General features: G+C 41.3%; 1 protein-coding gene across 1 annotated transcript; it reads right to left on the reverse strand.

The window, feature by feature from the left end:
• Window positions 1-6,116: 6,116 nt before the first annotated feature.
• LOC117838651 (putative serine/threonine-protein phosphatase PP2A-4 catalytic subunit) lies at window positions 6,117-12,545 on the reverse strand. Its single transcript, XM_034718764.2, has 11 exons — window positions 12,320-12,545; window positions 11,519-11,575; window positions 10,306-10,389; window positions 10,129-10,200; window positions 9,291-9,362; window positions 9,064-9,104; window positions 8,039-8,105; window positions 7,320-7,511; window positions 7,151-7,240; window positions 6,965-7,072; window positions 6,117-6,717 (listed from the first exon to the last, which is right to left on the reverse strand). Exons 1-11 carry the CDS (start codon window positions 12,416-12,418, stop codon window positions 6,652-6,654), a joined length of 948 nt encoding a protein of 315 aa, XP_034574655.1. The 5' UTR covers window positions 12,419-12,545; the 3' UTR covers window positions 6,117-6,651.
• Window positions 12,546-15,241: the final 2,696 nt, after the last annotated feature.

Below are 15,241 nucleotides of genomic sequence, written 5' to 3' on the forward strand. Positions count from 1 at the left end.
TTGTTTTTTTATCATACCTCCTGCCAGTTCATTCTTTAAACTTGGCCACAAGGTTAGCATATCCTATGCTATTCAACACCCGTTGTGGTCGGTTATGGGCAGCAAATTCTTCCAACATTATTTCAATCCATGCATGATGCGCAATGGCATCCCATCTTGTTGTCACTTTCTTTTTCTTCTCCCCTTGATTCATCTAATAATTTTAGACGAACACATCATGATGTAAATAAAATCTTATGCTAGCATACACACGTAACTTCCTGTCAACCCAAATCCTTTCATCCATATGCTAGGACAATAACAATAGTTCAAATCTCAGATTTCTATTTACATTAACAACTTGAGGACTCATCCATACGCAGGCATAGTTTGGATTTCAATTTTTTAGCACCCATATCATTCAGATCTGAGGGAAGAAATTTTACCTTGGGCAGGGGGCTGTGCTTGGGGGCGAGCTCGGTGTCGTGGCTGCAGAAGGACGATCGCTGGCTGCTCGGTGTTGTCGTGCTCATGCTCCCTCATCCTCACCTGCTCGTGCTCCTCCCACCACCAACGACTGCCTGATAAGCAACAGGAGGTGGGGAGGGTCGGAGAGGCGACCGGAGAGGTGGGAGAGGTAGCCGGGGAGCAGGGAGAGGCTGTCGTGGAGCAATTTTTGTGCCGAGGAGGTTAGGCGGAGGTGCTCGGCTGTGAACACTAGCTCGCCCCAATCGCCATCCGTGCGGCCGCGGCGTCAGGGGAGAAGCGAATGAGGGGGCCAAGGGGATGGAAGGGGATGCGTGGGGTATATATGCAATGGCAAAAGCGGGTAAATAACTCCATCTTTAAGGGGCACTCTCATTTCTCTCACCTGCATAAGCTCGGAGAAGCTGCCCGTGCCTGGCTTTTCGTAATCATGCCCATGTAGTTCATTCGTGAGAAGCGTTTGGTGAATAAGTCGCCCAGAAGTTTTCCGTTGGCGGGCGTTCAGCTTATTTGTGATGGGAAGCTGTCAATAAGCAGTTCCAAACAGGGCCTATTGCTTGTAATTCTATTGCTCCAAGAATTTGTATATTGCGTCCAATGTAGACTTTGGTTGATCACATATCTGCTTTTTGTTAACAAGCGTTGGGTCCATGAAGCCAACATTGAAGTAGGATTCTCGGCACCTCTGAATTTGCATCCTACATAAAATGAAAGATAAAGTTAGTGGGACGACACACACATACACACAATAATGAGCTGAGCCAAAATTAACATCTAATAAACACACATTTACAGAACCCACGCGATGATAAGAGAGACATCAAGGGCATCTTGATGGTACACTTCATAAATATTCTTGAATTCAAACCACAGCAGTTTCTCACCTTCACCGAAAAAAATCAATCGATTTAACAAGAAGAGCGAACATAACCCTACCATTGGCCGACTGCTCCATGTACCACTGATGGACCTAACTAGAGGCTTACCTAACTCAAAGCGCCATTTAGGTACGGTCTTTTCTGGAGGTACCGGTTCGTCTTGCCCTAGAACTTCAACAAGCGAGAGACCTGTCTCTACCATAAACTTAACGACCTTGATTTGTTGTTCTAAAGGCAAAGCTGCTATTTGTTGAGCTTCTTGATCTACTTGTTGATCTTGCTGCCCGAGCTGGGGGACAGTACGACTGGACGACGACTCTCTTCGTTTCTTCTTCTACCAATACTTAACTAACGAACGATCGTAGTTCGATAATAATATTTTCTTAACTTCTTTTTTCATGCTAATAAAAAACTTTAATTTGGCAAGATCAACTAGCTTAGGCTCCATCTCCTTCGCTTTTATTTCTGCACTGATTTTTTCAAACCACTACCTTACATGTGCTTGCGATGCCTCCTCCAATTCCTCAGGAGTCATATCACTTGCTAGCTTCTTAATAGGTTCAGACTTCTTTTTTTCTTCCTCGGTTTTGTCGCCTTTGGCTACCTTGGCTTGGAGGCAGTGGTCGCGACTTCTTGAGAGGTGCTGCAAGTGCTTCCTTGCTCGTACTAGACTTTAGTCCGAGCGCTGCAAGCTGTGATTAAGGGGGGTGTTTTGGTCATCGTCGCTCCCACCTGCAGAATTCGATGGTGCTGGAGATGGTGATCGAGCAGGATGCGACGGTCCCGGTGGTGACGATGGTCCTGGAGGTGGATGTGCTGGAGATGATGGTCTTAAGTTCTGAGGAGATGGTGGCTGTGATGCATCTATGGGAAGAAATGATGCCTCCTGGTCGGGGATGATGATATAACGTTTACACCATAGAATGATACCGTGAAGTGGATCTCCTAGTGTCCTTTCCTCTCCTGAGAGGTCGATCTCTAGGCCTTCATATTTACTATCACAAATCTGCTCCACCCCAATGCTGGAGTTGCTAGGTGGAATCACCATGCCATGGCTTGTTTGCCCTAGCAGGATTGGTAAAGCACTTCCGTACGCCACCTGTACATATAGGAGAAATAAAGAAGTTATTAAACTCTCGAGCTGTGGATCAATTGAGATAATTTTATAATTATATATATTTATACCTTAATAGTGAGGTTGCCAAATGATCTGTACAGCTCACATGAGGTGCGCTGAGTGATGTCATCCACATGGTACCGCTGGTTGTCCTGTGCAACCACGGGTAAGCTTGGCATGTTCTCATCAGGATCTCTATGGAAGCACAGCTGCTTCAGCGTTGAGAAGGGCTGACGACGACGTTGGGATCCGGCAGTGCTCCAGATTGGGCCATCTCAATAACTGCCAAGGCCACTCGGTGATTAATTTCTTCTTGCATTCTTACATCTTGTTCGTACACTTTAGCTTCTAACATGCGCCGCCACCTCTCCTCCTGCTGTTCCTTTCTTCTATTCTAGCTTCTGTACGTGTCGATGTTCCTACAGAAAGCATACTTCTATGGAACCACACCGAAGCCTCGCTAACGTCCTGGGTGTTCGGGATTCCCGAGCGCCAAAGTCAGCTCATCGTTCTCTCTATCAGGACTGAACTTTCCCGCTTTAGAGTCTTCAATGTTTTTGATAAGCCTAAGGGCCTTCTCACGTATTGTTACGTTGAAAATAAGTGTCCCATCCTCAGGACTAAGGGTGCCTTCATGAGCGTAATACCAATTCTTTGATCGATCGGGCCAATAAATAGTCATTGGTATGATACCTCGATCGATTAGGTCTTGTTCCATCTTTCTCCATTTGGGAATTACACTCCTGTAACCACCTTGCCCTAGACGCTGATGGTACTCCTTCTTCTAGGCATTGCTTGAGTTGACACGAACCTTGTTCGCACTATCTTCACTCCTCTTGTATTCCAGAAATGAGTTCCAGTGATCTCTTAACTTTGGCCAGTCATTAAAATCTAGATTTTGACCCTTGTTGATATAGTTGGTATCCAGATTCTTCCTGAAGGTCTGAAATTGGGTTGCCATCTTCCTGAGCGTCCAATCTTTCACAACTTTTTCATCGACGCCATCAGGAAGTGTGAAGTGTTTCTTGACATTTGCCCACAACATATCTTTCTGTGTCTGTGGGAGCACATATGGATCATCTTTTTTACTGGACTTACATTCTCGAATGCTGATGGGCATGTTATCCCTTACAATAGCCCCGCATTGACTCACGAACTTTCTAGCGACTTTTTTGGGAGCAATTAGTTGTCCCTCTTCTATCACTTCGGTGATGTGAGCCTTCCCTCCATTATCTTTTTAAAAACTCATGGCTTATTTTGCTTCATCGATCCAGAGGGCTAAAAGTTCAAGATACATTAATTAGTATATAGTAATAATGAATATGAAGTTATAGATGGGGTAAAACAATGAAAATGATATATACCTCGCCGAAACCTTCCATCACGGCAGTGTCTTGTTCCGCATTATCATCAACGCTATGCTCGGGCTCATCATTGCCATCATCGGACATCTTGAGGAACATGTCCGCCTGGCTACCCTCATCCTCGGTGTAGGTTTTTGGAACGTTTGAGCCACTACCGCCAGCAATAATCTGCTCCATTATATACCTTTCATCCTCTTTGTCTCCCATCTCAACTAATAATGACATTAGTTATACACTATACACACATGTAATCATAGATACATTAAATTAAAGATTAGATCAAGTAGTACAGTTAATGTATAAACATGAAATCATAGAACAACCATGAAATAAAAGAAACTAATTGAAATATGCACATGAAACCATACATTAAATTATAAATATATATACATGGAATCATATATACAATAAAACTTGTACAATTTATTACATGAAAATTACATGAGATTAAACATTAAAAAATTCACGCAATTATATATACAACACCTCTACTTGTATAGTGTCACCAAAAATGTCATTAAATTATATATACAACACCTCTACCAAATTTCTACAAACTTATACTAATGTATACTAAATTATACTAATTTTTAAGAATTTCTACAAATTTCTACTAATTTTCTAAGCATTTATACTAAATTATACTAATGTATACTAAATTGTACTATTTTATATTAAATTATACTAATTTTCTAAGTATTATACTAATTTATACAAAATTCTACTAATTTTCTAACTATTAGACTAATTTATACTAAATTATACTAATTTGTACTAATTATACTAATGTATACTAAATTATACTAATTTTCTAAGCATTTCTAAGAAATTATACTAATTTCCTAAGCATTTCTAATAAATTATACTAGATTATACTAATTTATACTAATTTCTTAATTAAAAACCCGTGTTGCGTCAGCGTCGTACCTCTTCAACGAGAAGGTCGGGGCGCGGAGGGACGGCGGTGGGCTAAGGAACCGGGCGACGATGTGGCGGTGGGGAAGGAGATGGCGCCGGGGACGATGACGCGATAGATCTTGGAGGGGACGGGGGACGAGCCAGCCTGAAACGACGTGGTGAGGGCCGATGTGGCGGCGGTGCGACGCGCTATCGAGGGGCGTCGGGGTGCTGCGAGGATGGCATCGGGGCGTCAATGGTTTTGCAAAGTAGAAGGGGGTAAAACACCTGGTTTTATAGGTTAGAAGGTTATGTAGTCTATACTTTAAGGGGTTATTTGAATGGTTTTGCAAAGTAGAAGGGGGTAAAACACCTGGTTTTATAGGTTAGAGGGTTACCTAGTCTACATGTAATGTAATAGGTGAGGGGGGTACAGACTTTTTCCATAACGTTGGAGTACATAGAGGCTATGCGAATAATGCTATACACGCGAGGAGGAAATTATGGGACATTAATGGTGGTGAAATGCTGCGGCACAGCAATGAACCCTAGCTGGATGGAGTTTTTTTTTTTTGAAATAAATTAGCCGAATTTTAGATCAGGCTGCAAGACGAATCACATATCATGGATTAAATCAGTCAAAATGGAACAGTTAAATCGGACTTTTATGTGGGCTGAAATGTTATTTGGGTCAAATAAACCGAGTGTCTGTACGCAAAATGACTTCAGGCGACAAAAATAATTCCATCACGTACGCGATATACAGTCACTGGCAATGGGTGAGTGTGTGTTATCCTTTATTTGTGAAATCTGAAAAAAGGCCCAATATGCAATAGGCAGGCCCACGACTACGTATTGCTTGTGGACTTGACACGGGTGCAATGCCCGCAAACTTTGACGAACATAAGTTCCTGCACTTCTTTTAAGAAGATTCGACTGCAAATTCGAATTTAAAATTTAGGACGTCTGATCCAAGTTGAAGGAAACGTATTTGTTATAGCGCTGCAATTTTACCCTGACGTTGATCAGCTTTGCCGGACTCTGCTTTCTCAGTCACACGTGCATGACTGCATGAGCCGTTTTGATCTGAACATCAGAGATAACATGGGCGTACTCAATCTAACAAGAACAGACCACCCAGAATTGACATGTCCCCGTTTTATTAGATAATCAAACTACATCCGTGCTGTCACAGACTCGCAGTATTGTCGAGTCCAGAACAGGTAATACAGCATTTGCTTTTGCTATGCATTTAGGATAGCGATATCTATACACACAGCGAAATCTATGAAAGCTAAGTTTATAACTTTTGCTATGCATTTAGACGTAGCGATATCTATACACATAGCAAAATCTATGAAAGCCAAATTGACATTTGGGACAGAGTACATGATATAAGCAAGAAATGCAGTAACATTACCAAGGCAATTAGAAGTTAGAACCAAAGAGATGGACTGTAACATGTTGGTGCTACATGAAAGAAGTGCACAGCTGGTAATATCAGATATACGTAGTAAAGAACGGAAGAACTAGCTGCATGCCATTCTTCACAATTCTAGCAACAAGAGGATCAGCATGTCTTAAGTCTTAATCACAGAGGTTGCAAGCACACCAATACAAAACAAAACTAAAGGAAGAACCCAAGCAACTTATGCTAAAACGGAAGCTCCATCTCTGTTGAGCCAGCAGTCTGGCTCAACAGAACCAACGGAGGTGCCAATTTACCGCCGGATTCTTATGTCAGCTTGGGTGGTAGGCTGATAGCACCTCTTGCAGCAACGAATGGGGATCAACTTTCACGCTATTAGGGATGTGGCATTTTCTTGCTATTGCTGGTCAGGTTAATTTATCATATGGATCCAACAAAAATGTTTCTGACCAGCAACCACTATTGCAATCTTGCACAAAAATCAAAATGACAGCAAATAACTCAAAGGAAATAATCTGGTGTTCTCCGTGTCACATCTGGTTCACCTCTCCTCGGAGCTGGCTCAAACTGCAGAATAAGACCCAAGTTGAATGTTCATGAAGGAATATCACAATTTCAGACTCGCCAATAGTAATGCAACAAAAAAAATGTCATATCAATGTTATCCAGATTTCCAAATTTCAATCGCATGACATTACCATACTGTGCCATGTCATACAAAAGAAAGCTGGTATATGGAATACCCAACACTACCAGAAAAAATGAAAGTAATGAACAATAAAGAAAAAATGCATAACCTAAGAAAATTAGGTACCTGAATAAATGTGTGGTTCCTGCAGTCATCAACCTCAAGGATGGATGCCATGTTGCCACACCGGTAACAGTAATTAGGTGCACTGAATATGGTCACCACCTTTTGTTCCTGTGAATTTATAGTAAAGAACCATAAGATAGTAGTAGCTAAACCAATGCTTCAAGTTAATCCATACTAATAACTTACATGTGCCCAGTTATAACCCTCCATAACCAACTGATGAGCCCGGGCAACAAGTTTAAGATTGTTGGTGTGATTAAACTGTTCCGATATGTCCTGGAAAATGGAAGCCATCCAATTGAGAGAACTGATAACAGGGTCTACCAAATAATTAAAAAAGATGTATATCAAGTACTTGGCCAAAAGTGTATCCAGCTCCTCGAGGAGAAATGCCCCAGCCACATCGATCATCTGGATCAGACCATAGAAGGTCACACATAGGTCCCTCATGAGGGACCTCTTGAACACGATCTAAGCTACGAACACTATCGAGATTTTCAATGGAAGGAGATAAACCACCATGGAGGCAGAAAATTTCTGATTCCACCTTCAAGTAGAGAAGGAATGCAATGTCAATAAGATTTCTGAACGAAACAAGAAACTAACAATTATTAAGACATGGAGGTGACAATAGAAATTGTGCCATACAGATTTAAACATCAAATCATTTCGAGGAAAAAAGATTTAATCATCAAACAGAATATGTAGTGGGTCAAAATTCAAACCAAAAGCTAGCAAAGCACAGGTCATTTCTAATATTTGAAAAGTCTTGTTTATATTTATATTATTACATGGACATGAATGAAAAACAAATATGGCAGATGGGTGCTTCAATATATCAATTCATTAGCTTCATTTTCGATCTTTTTGAGAAAGAATATACTGAAGCCTTAAGTTGACGACATAGAACATCAGTGAACGATGAAAATAGCTTAAGGTTGCCATACTTTTAAAAGTTCTTATAGATCAATGAATCGTGTCATGAATGAAAGAAAACTGAAGGAACAATATTGTGAGCTCAAGGGGCTAAGGGTTTAAAATGGGAAAAGGTGGCCTAAAGCTGAGCACACATACCAATGCTGTCAATGGAAAATAGTCAAAAAGATCAGTGAAGATCTTCCAGACATTTGCACTGCCATATCTATCAAAAATAGGACAACAGGGTCAAACAAAAAGAATCAAACTAGTGAAGAACAACAAATGGAAGAACCGAGTTAATGAACTTTCAAGTTTATCCAGATTGCAAATAGCCAATAATAATTCCATCTAGGCTACAGCATGATATATTAGAGTACCGCAATGGTAACTGGAGAGATATGAACTTCCTTGACTAATGCTATGGTACATAATTAATAAAACATTTAAAATGTCCTTGACTAAAATCTGCAGAAAAAATACTCCCTCCATACCAATATACAAGGCGCAACTACTTTTCTCTGGTGTCTGTTAATACAAGGCGCCAACTCCCTGAGCTCCATTCGCATACATGGATGAATTAAATGTCTCCCTTCCCTCACAGTCCAGCATGGTAAAAGAGTCTGCATGTTAGACATGCAAACCAACCAAAAACCTCCGCATGCATTAAGGGTCCTTGGTACATGCATACCAGCCAGAGTAGAGTAGTTAAGATGCACCTTGGTCTGTGTCCAGAGGAGATGCGCCTTGTATATTGGGATGGAGGGAGTAAAAGGCAGCATGTAGATCATAAATGTTACAACGGAGACGGCCATGACTCCCATACGGGCTCAAACCCAGGTGCTGGCAAATGTGAGTACACAGCCCACACAGGTTTGAACCCAGGCCTTAGCAAATGTGGGTACCTCCATGAGAATTCTAGCTAACTTGTTCCTAGCCAGCCAGCGTAAATAGCCAGCTTGGAGACATCTTTCCCAGTGGCAAAGTTCCTCTTTACAAATTATTAAATTATAAAGTATTCAACTAAGATAAATCTCTAAGTTGCAGCCTTAGGATCACCCTGGAGCAACCGGGGAAGCATATGTCTTCTACTACTAAGGTGGTGATGCAGTACATAAATAACAGGCAACACATGGAATAAGAGTAAGGCAAGTAGGTGATTTTCAAGCACCTAAATAACTCACTTTCGTAGGCATTCATCATAGAAGCCATACACCTGTGTGATCTGCAATAATTGAAGGGTTCTTGAATGAAATGCAGAATTGGAATGAAATTTACAATAAAGAACATGCATTATTCTATATGCATACAAAGAGATAATACCTTAAGAAAGTTAACACTGTAAAACCAAATAAGAAGGTTCGGATTTTAACTAATGAAAGAGAATTATTTCATGGGTATTGTACAATACCTGTCTACTCTCATGGTTTCCACGAAGAATAGTAAGTCGTTGTGGGTACCGCACCTTAAGTGCAACCAAAAGCTGCACAATGGTACTACATCATGTCAACAAATAATGTCTAAGAAAAATAGCATTATTAACATGAATGTAAAAATACAGTCACCAACAGCTATTCTTACTTTCATAAATAATGCTAATTTTGGCGAGGCTAGAATTGCTACAAGTCTTTCAATCCATTTGCATCAGCAGGGTGCAATGGGGCACCAACCAATCGCAACCCAAACCCTTGCCGCAAGTTGTTAATGCTAAACTTCGGAGGAAATTTGCGGAGTGAAAGTTGGCACTAACTAAATCACCTACCACTCAAGTTCTGCTCTTGATCTTATTTCTAGATGATTAAACAATTGACAAAAAAAACACGCAATTTATATTCATGATAGTATAGAGGAATACAGAAAATCAAGCTAACAGAAATGTCTGGCAAAGAGAGAATTGGAAAAATATTGTGGACAGTAGAAAGGAAGTTAGGGTGAGAACAAGTCGCAAATGATAATTTTCTCACCAAAGAGAAGTATTTATATTCACTTATTCAGGAATAATATTATAAATATCCAAGTAGTATGTAATCAATAATGGTGAGTGTCCATCTTACAACATTGACTTGTATTTATGCATGCTACACATAAATCGCCCTGCTATTCAAGATAATATATGACTTGTATCTTTGACAGTAAAAAAAGGGATGACAGAATCCAACACAGTACCAGATGGAAACTAAACATGGAAAGTTGGGCTTCTATTACATTTAAGGAAGAAAAACAAATGCCACTATCAGGCTAGGTCTTACCGTTACAGTCTCAACAGAGTAATAACCACGATCCACATAATCTCCCATAAATAAATAGTTCGTGTCTGGACACTGGTAAACAACAAACATTGATCTGTCAGCTTTCAAAGAATGAAACGAACTCTGTCAAAAATAAAAGGACAAAACAAATATAAAGATTGGGTTGTGTAGGAATACCTTTCCACCAATCCGGAAAAGTTCTACAAGGTCATGGAATTGTCCATGAATGTCGCCACAAATTGTCACCGGGCTTTTAACTGGCTGTACATATATTATAAAAAGTTGAGTTAATTAAAAATCATATTCTGCTGGAAAATGCAACAGGATAGTTAAATGTACACGGAATAAAACATGCACGCTTTGGCCATGGCCACACACAGATAAAGTTCTATTTGGTGCAGGCTTCACAGCAGAAGCTAATAGTTAAACAAATGGAATAGAATAAGTATATAACACACCAAAACACCCTTTTAGTTGTAGCTATATACACAGCGATCATAAGGGACAACATCAAAATAAGAAAGAAACATATGTACTGTTCTGCTAGGCTCCAGTGCAGCACAAGTGTACACAAATCATCGGCTTGAAAATTCATGTACTAATTTGGGATTACCTACTCTATAGTGAGGCAACACATATTTCCCGTCTCGTTTGTCACTCAATCACTGTGCATGCCCACCAGCATATAGAGTGCTGACTGTGTATTCCACGGGTGGAAGATACAGGTGCCCTTAAGGGGGTGTTTGGATACCCCATGCTAAAGTTTAGCACATGTCACATCAGATGTTTGGATGCTAATTAGGATTATTAAACATAGGCTAATTACAAAACTAATTGCACAGATGGAGTCTAATTTGCAAGACGAATCTATTAAGCCTAATTAGTCCATGATTTGACAATGTAGTGCTACAGTAACCATTTGCTAATGATGGATTAATTAGGCTTAATAGATTCGTCTCGCGAAATAGCATAGGGGTTCTGCAATTAGTTTTATAATTAGATCATGTTTAGTTCTCCTAATTAGCATCCGAACATCCGATGTGACACTGCTAAAGTTTAGCACCTAGTATCCAAACACCCCCTTAATACATCAAACTCCAAAAAGGTTAACTTCTTGCATGGATGGCCAAGAAAACAGCACAAATGCTTCAATTTGCCCTCTCCATATCAAGTTTGTTTCCTTTACACATAAAAACTGAAAAAACATGCCAATTAAAAAATAGAATAAATCTAAGGATGATGCTACTACGTAGAGCATACGTTCATCATTTTCTCCAACCAACCTTAGGCCCCAAAAACATGGATATCATCATATCAGCAGTAAATTGCTCAACATAGTAGCAGTAATAACAAAAAGACAAGCTGAGTAATTGTGAGAGCTCAGCCATACCTGAACATTGCTTTCATCCATCAATATCTCCTTGGCCTTCTCACACAATGCTCTAACCTGTCAATGCTCTAGTAAGTAAAGAATAGCAAATTTCCCAATTCCAAGAACAATACTCCCTCCGTTCCAAATTGTAGGTCGTTTTGGCTTTTCTAGGTGCATATATGTTTGTATGCATCTAGACATACGCTACATTTAGGTGCATATAAACATATATGAACCTAGAAAAGCCAAAACGACCTACAAATCAGAACAGAGGGAGTACTACCTTACAGACACCAAACGCTCGATCACACCATGCCAAAGTAAAAAAAAAACACACAGAGAGAGGGAGAGACACACACATTCAGCCCTCCACCGTGGCATAACAAGAGTACCGCCGGAACGAGATAGGCAAATGCAGCGCTGAACATAAAGCAGTAAGAGTGTCGATTCAATGACAGGTACAACCAGCATAAATCCAGGTGGAGTAGCATCGAAACACACAGGAACAACAGATTCGACATCTAACGCTTGAGCTGCTACAGCATATTCCGATCCAGCCATCATGGGAGCTCATCAAGCTGCACTATTTATCCCCTCCTCAGTGCAATACTCGATTCCACAGCAGCGCACGAGATCCACAACCGCCGGATGAACCCGAACCACCCAAAAGCTGCCATCTTTGCCCGAAATGATCTAACCCTAGAGAAACTCCGGCGCCAGGACCACCCACCCTAAACCTCCTCGATCCCGCCACGAATCCCCCGTGGAGACGAATCAGATGCAACCACATGGAACGGGATTTGGGGGGGCAGGCCTCACCTCCGTCTCCGGGAGCGGGCGGCACTCCATGAGCTGCTCGATCTGCGCGTCCAGGCCGCCGCATCCCCCGCCGCCACGCGAACCCGCGGAATCCTCCATCCGTTCTCCGGCGAAAGCGCCCTGATCTACCTTACTCTAGCTGGCGCTCGTCGCCGGCGAAAGCGCGCGGGGGGGGGGAGGTGTATGGAGCTCGTGGGTAGGGGGGCGGAGGGAGAGAGGAGGAGAGGAGAAGGAACGGAACGGAGATGTGTGTATGGAGAGAAGCGGGCGGGAGGGCGCGGGCCCCGCTAGCTGTGGGGTCGAGGTGTCAGTGACATCCGTGATGTATACAGGACCCACTGTCTGTGACACGAAGAGGAAGATACGTGGGGCCGGGTGGATGGCTGGTGGTCAGAACGGAACGGGAGGGACGGCCTTGGGTGGTGGAGAGTGGAGAAGGCAACGGGATGGAGACGGACAGCCGCGCAAACAAGTGTGGGCCATCCACGTCAGAAACACACACAAACGATATTACCGTAGCACCATATTATCAAATCATGGACTAATTATGCTTAATAGATTCGTCTCACGAATTAATCTAGGAGTTCTTCAATTAGTTTTATAATTAGTGGTTCTCCTAATTAGCATTCGAACATCCGATATGACAGGCTAAACTTTAGCCCCTGGTATCCAAACACCCTCTTAGGTTTTCTATAAATACATGACAAATGTCCTAAATTACTATTCATTTTAACTTTTACATAATATATTTTAACTTTTCTAGATGCATAACATATTTATTATGTATTAAAAAAGCCAAAACGAACAGCGATATAGTACGGAGGGAGTACATTCTACATCAGCTCGTACAGCTTCGTGTGTCAATGCACATGGAAACCTTCTCCGATGCTCCGGGTGTAGCAAGTCATCAAGCTCTATATATCTCTTGTCGCAAACCGATGAATTATGTATCATGCGCTCATCAATCTCTATAAACTTCTCACACATTGATAAAACTGTGTAATGCCCTCGGAGTTTGGAACTAGATGTAATCACCACCATGGAACTACCGGCTCCTCCAAAAAAAAAAGCAACCTCGCCAAGTTTTCACAATGAGAGATAACCGACAAGTCATCGTAGCTTTGTTGTGCTTATAGGTTTTATCCATAGGCAACGTATTTGTCGATGGCGTTCTGCATATGACGGGATCTAGGGCGCGCTTGGTTGGTTTGCTAGCTTTGCCTTGCCTCGCCTGACTCGGCAAGGCAAACCTTGCCAGCGTCGGAGAGAAGTTTTCACTCGCCTAGGCTGGTAAAGGAAATGCTTGACAGCACGAGCGCCGAGATAGCGGGCAAAAGAATCAAATACTATTTTTCTTGCCTCGCCTAGCAAAGCAAGCATCGGCAAGACATCCAAGTACGCCCTTAAGTTCCTGTGATTGTCTTGTAACCTTTCTACTGTATTATCTTCGACTTTTGAATGAATAAGTGCCAAAGCCAGCTAGACATGTGCTGCAAGCTTTCTTCCTAATTATGTATATTTCAAGATGCGTAAATATCTTATTTTTAAAAAAGATAAATGTATGTAGTACTCTCTCCTGTCGGAAATACATGAAATTTTGACGTGCAGGTTTTGTCTACGGGAGTTCATGCCTGCAAATAATCGGGGTGTGTGAGCCGTGTGGGCTGATTAGTGGGCCGTGTGGGCTGATTATTTCCCATCCCCGGCCTTCAAACCATGAGTCCGAGTTTTCATGACTCCTATATGTTTGGCTTAATAATATGTTGGATTTGGGTTAGCACGATTTTTCGTTCTCTTTTTGGAATTGTTCCACTCATAAAAAACTATTTTTCGCTAATACAATTCAATTATTTTGATGACTTTTTAAAATGTCCCACGATACTTTAGCTATTTTTTATTGTTCCATTCTATATTTAATTCTGTATTCATGAAAAATTTATTGTTTCAGGTGTGTAGATATTTGTCCTAATTTGTCAGCAACAATATACTGAAACAACATTCATGCAAATTTTTATCGTTGTAATTTGTATTGTGCGTCCGAGGAGACAACTAATTTGGCAAGTGAAGAGTTTTTTTTTCCTAGAAGAAACTTACATTTGAGAATGTTTGCTTGCATGCATGGTTGTCTTACATAATTATACTCTACGCCGTGATCATGGATCATGAGCGTTTACACAAGATTTTCGTTGCCCAACAATGAAGTCCAAAAGCAAACGAACAAAAGCTGCAACCTCTTCCACTTGTCAACACATCCTGGCATCTTGCTAAAAAAAATAGACAAAGGCAAGCCAAGCTTTGACATGGTACCCTTCTGTGTTACACCATCAATAGGTAGGGGGAAAAGCGCCACCTTTTTCGTATATTGGTGGAATCATGCAGGCTTTTTCAGACCTCTAGTTAACTTGCAGCATTCATAACATTAGGTACTAAGGAAATAGAGCAAATTATTAGTCAAGTTATCATCGTCCCTACAGTAGTGTACATGGAACTGGAACTAATATTCCCTCCATTTAAAAATAACGTGTAGTTTGACCTAATTAATAGGATCTCAAACTACTTTCACCCTTAATTTCTTTTGATAATACCCCAATTTTAAATATGGCCTAGTCCTACTCGCACGCTGAGTAAAACACGCACTCGCACCGACTACACTTACGTTTTCATCCTCACTTCGCGTAAAAGGGTTCACTCGGAGGTTGGAATGCATTTGACACTTGAGTTTATATGTTGGTGAACTCCACCCTCAATTAGCAAGGTGGGAGTGAAAGGGCCTCTAGCCTAGTGGTTAGAGCACCGAGTAGCACCTAGTAGGTCCGGATTCGACTCCCCATGGCAGCGAATTAAATAGGTCTGAAATAAAAAAATAGGTAAGGACTTCCCCTACTTACTAGGACTATCCTTCCCACACATGCCATGCTATTC

The sequence above is a fragment of the Setaria viridis genome, chromosome 9 (assembly GCF_005286985.2).
Source record: "Setaria viridis chromosome 9, Setaria_viridis_v4.0, whole genome shotgun sequence".
In the NCBI taxonomy this organism is placed as follows: domain Eukaryota; kingdom Viridiplantae; phylum Streptophyta; class Magnoliopsida; order Poales; family Poaceae; genus Setaria; species Setaria viridis.

Coding starts and splice junctions, on each gene's coding strand:
- LOC117838651 (XM_034718764.2), bottom strand. CDS start 12,418: ATGGAGGATTCCGCGGGTTCGCGTGGCGGCGGGGGATGCGGCGGCCTG. Junction 9,363..10,128: donor ACTCTGTTGAGACTGTAACG/GTAAGACCTAGC, acceptor ACCATTGTGCAG/CTTTTGGTTGCACTTAAGGT. Junction 9,105..9,290: donor GAAACCATGAGAGTAGACAG/GTATTGTACAAT, acceptor CAATTATTGCAG/ATCACACAGGTGTATGGCTT.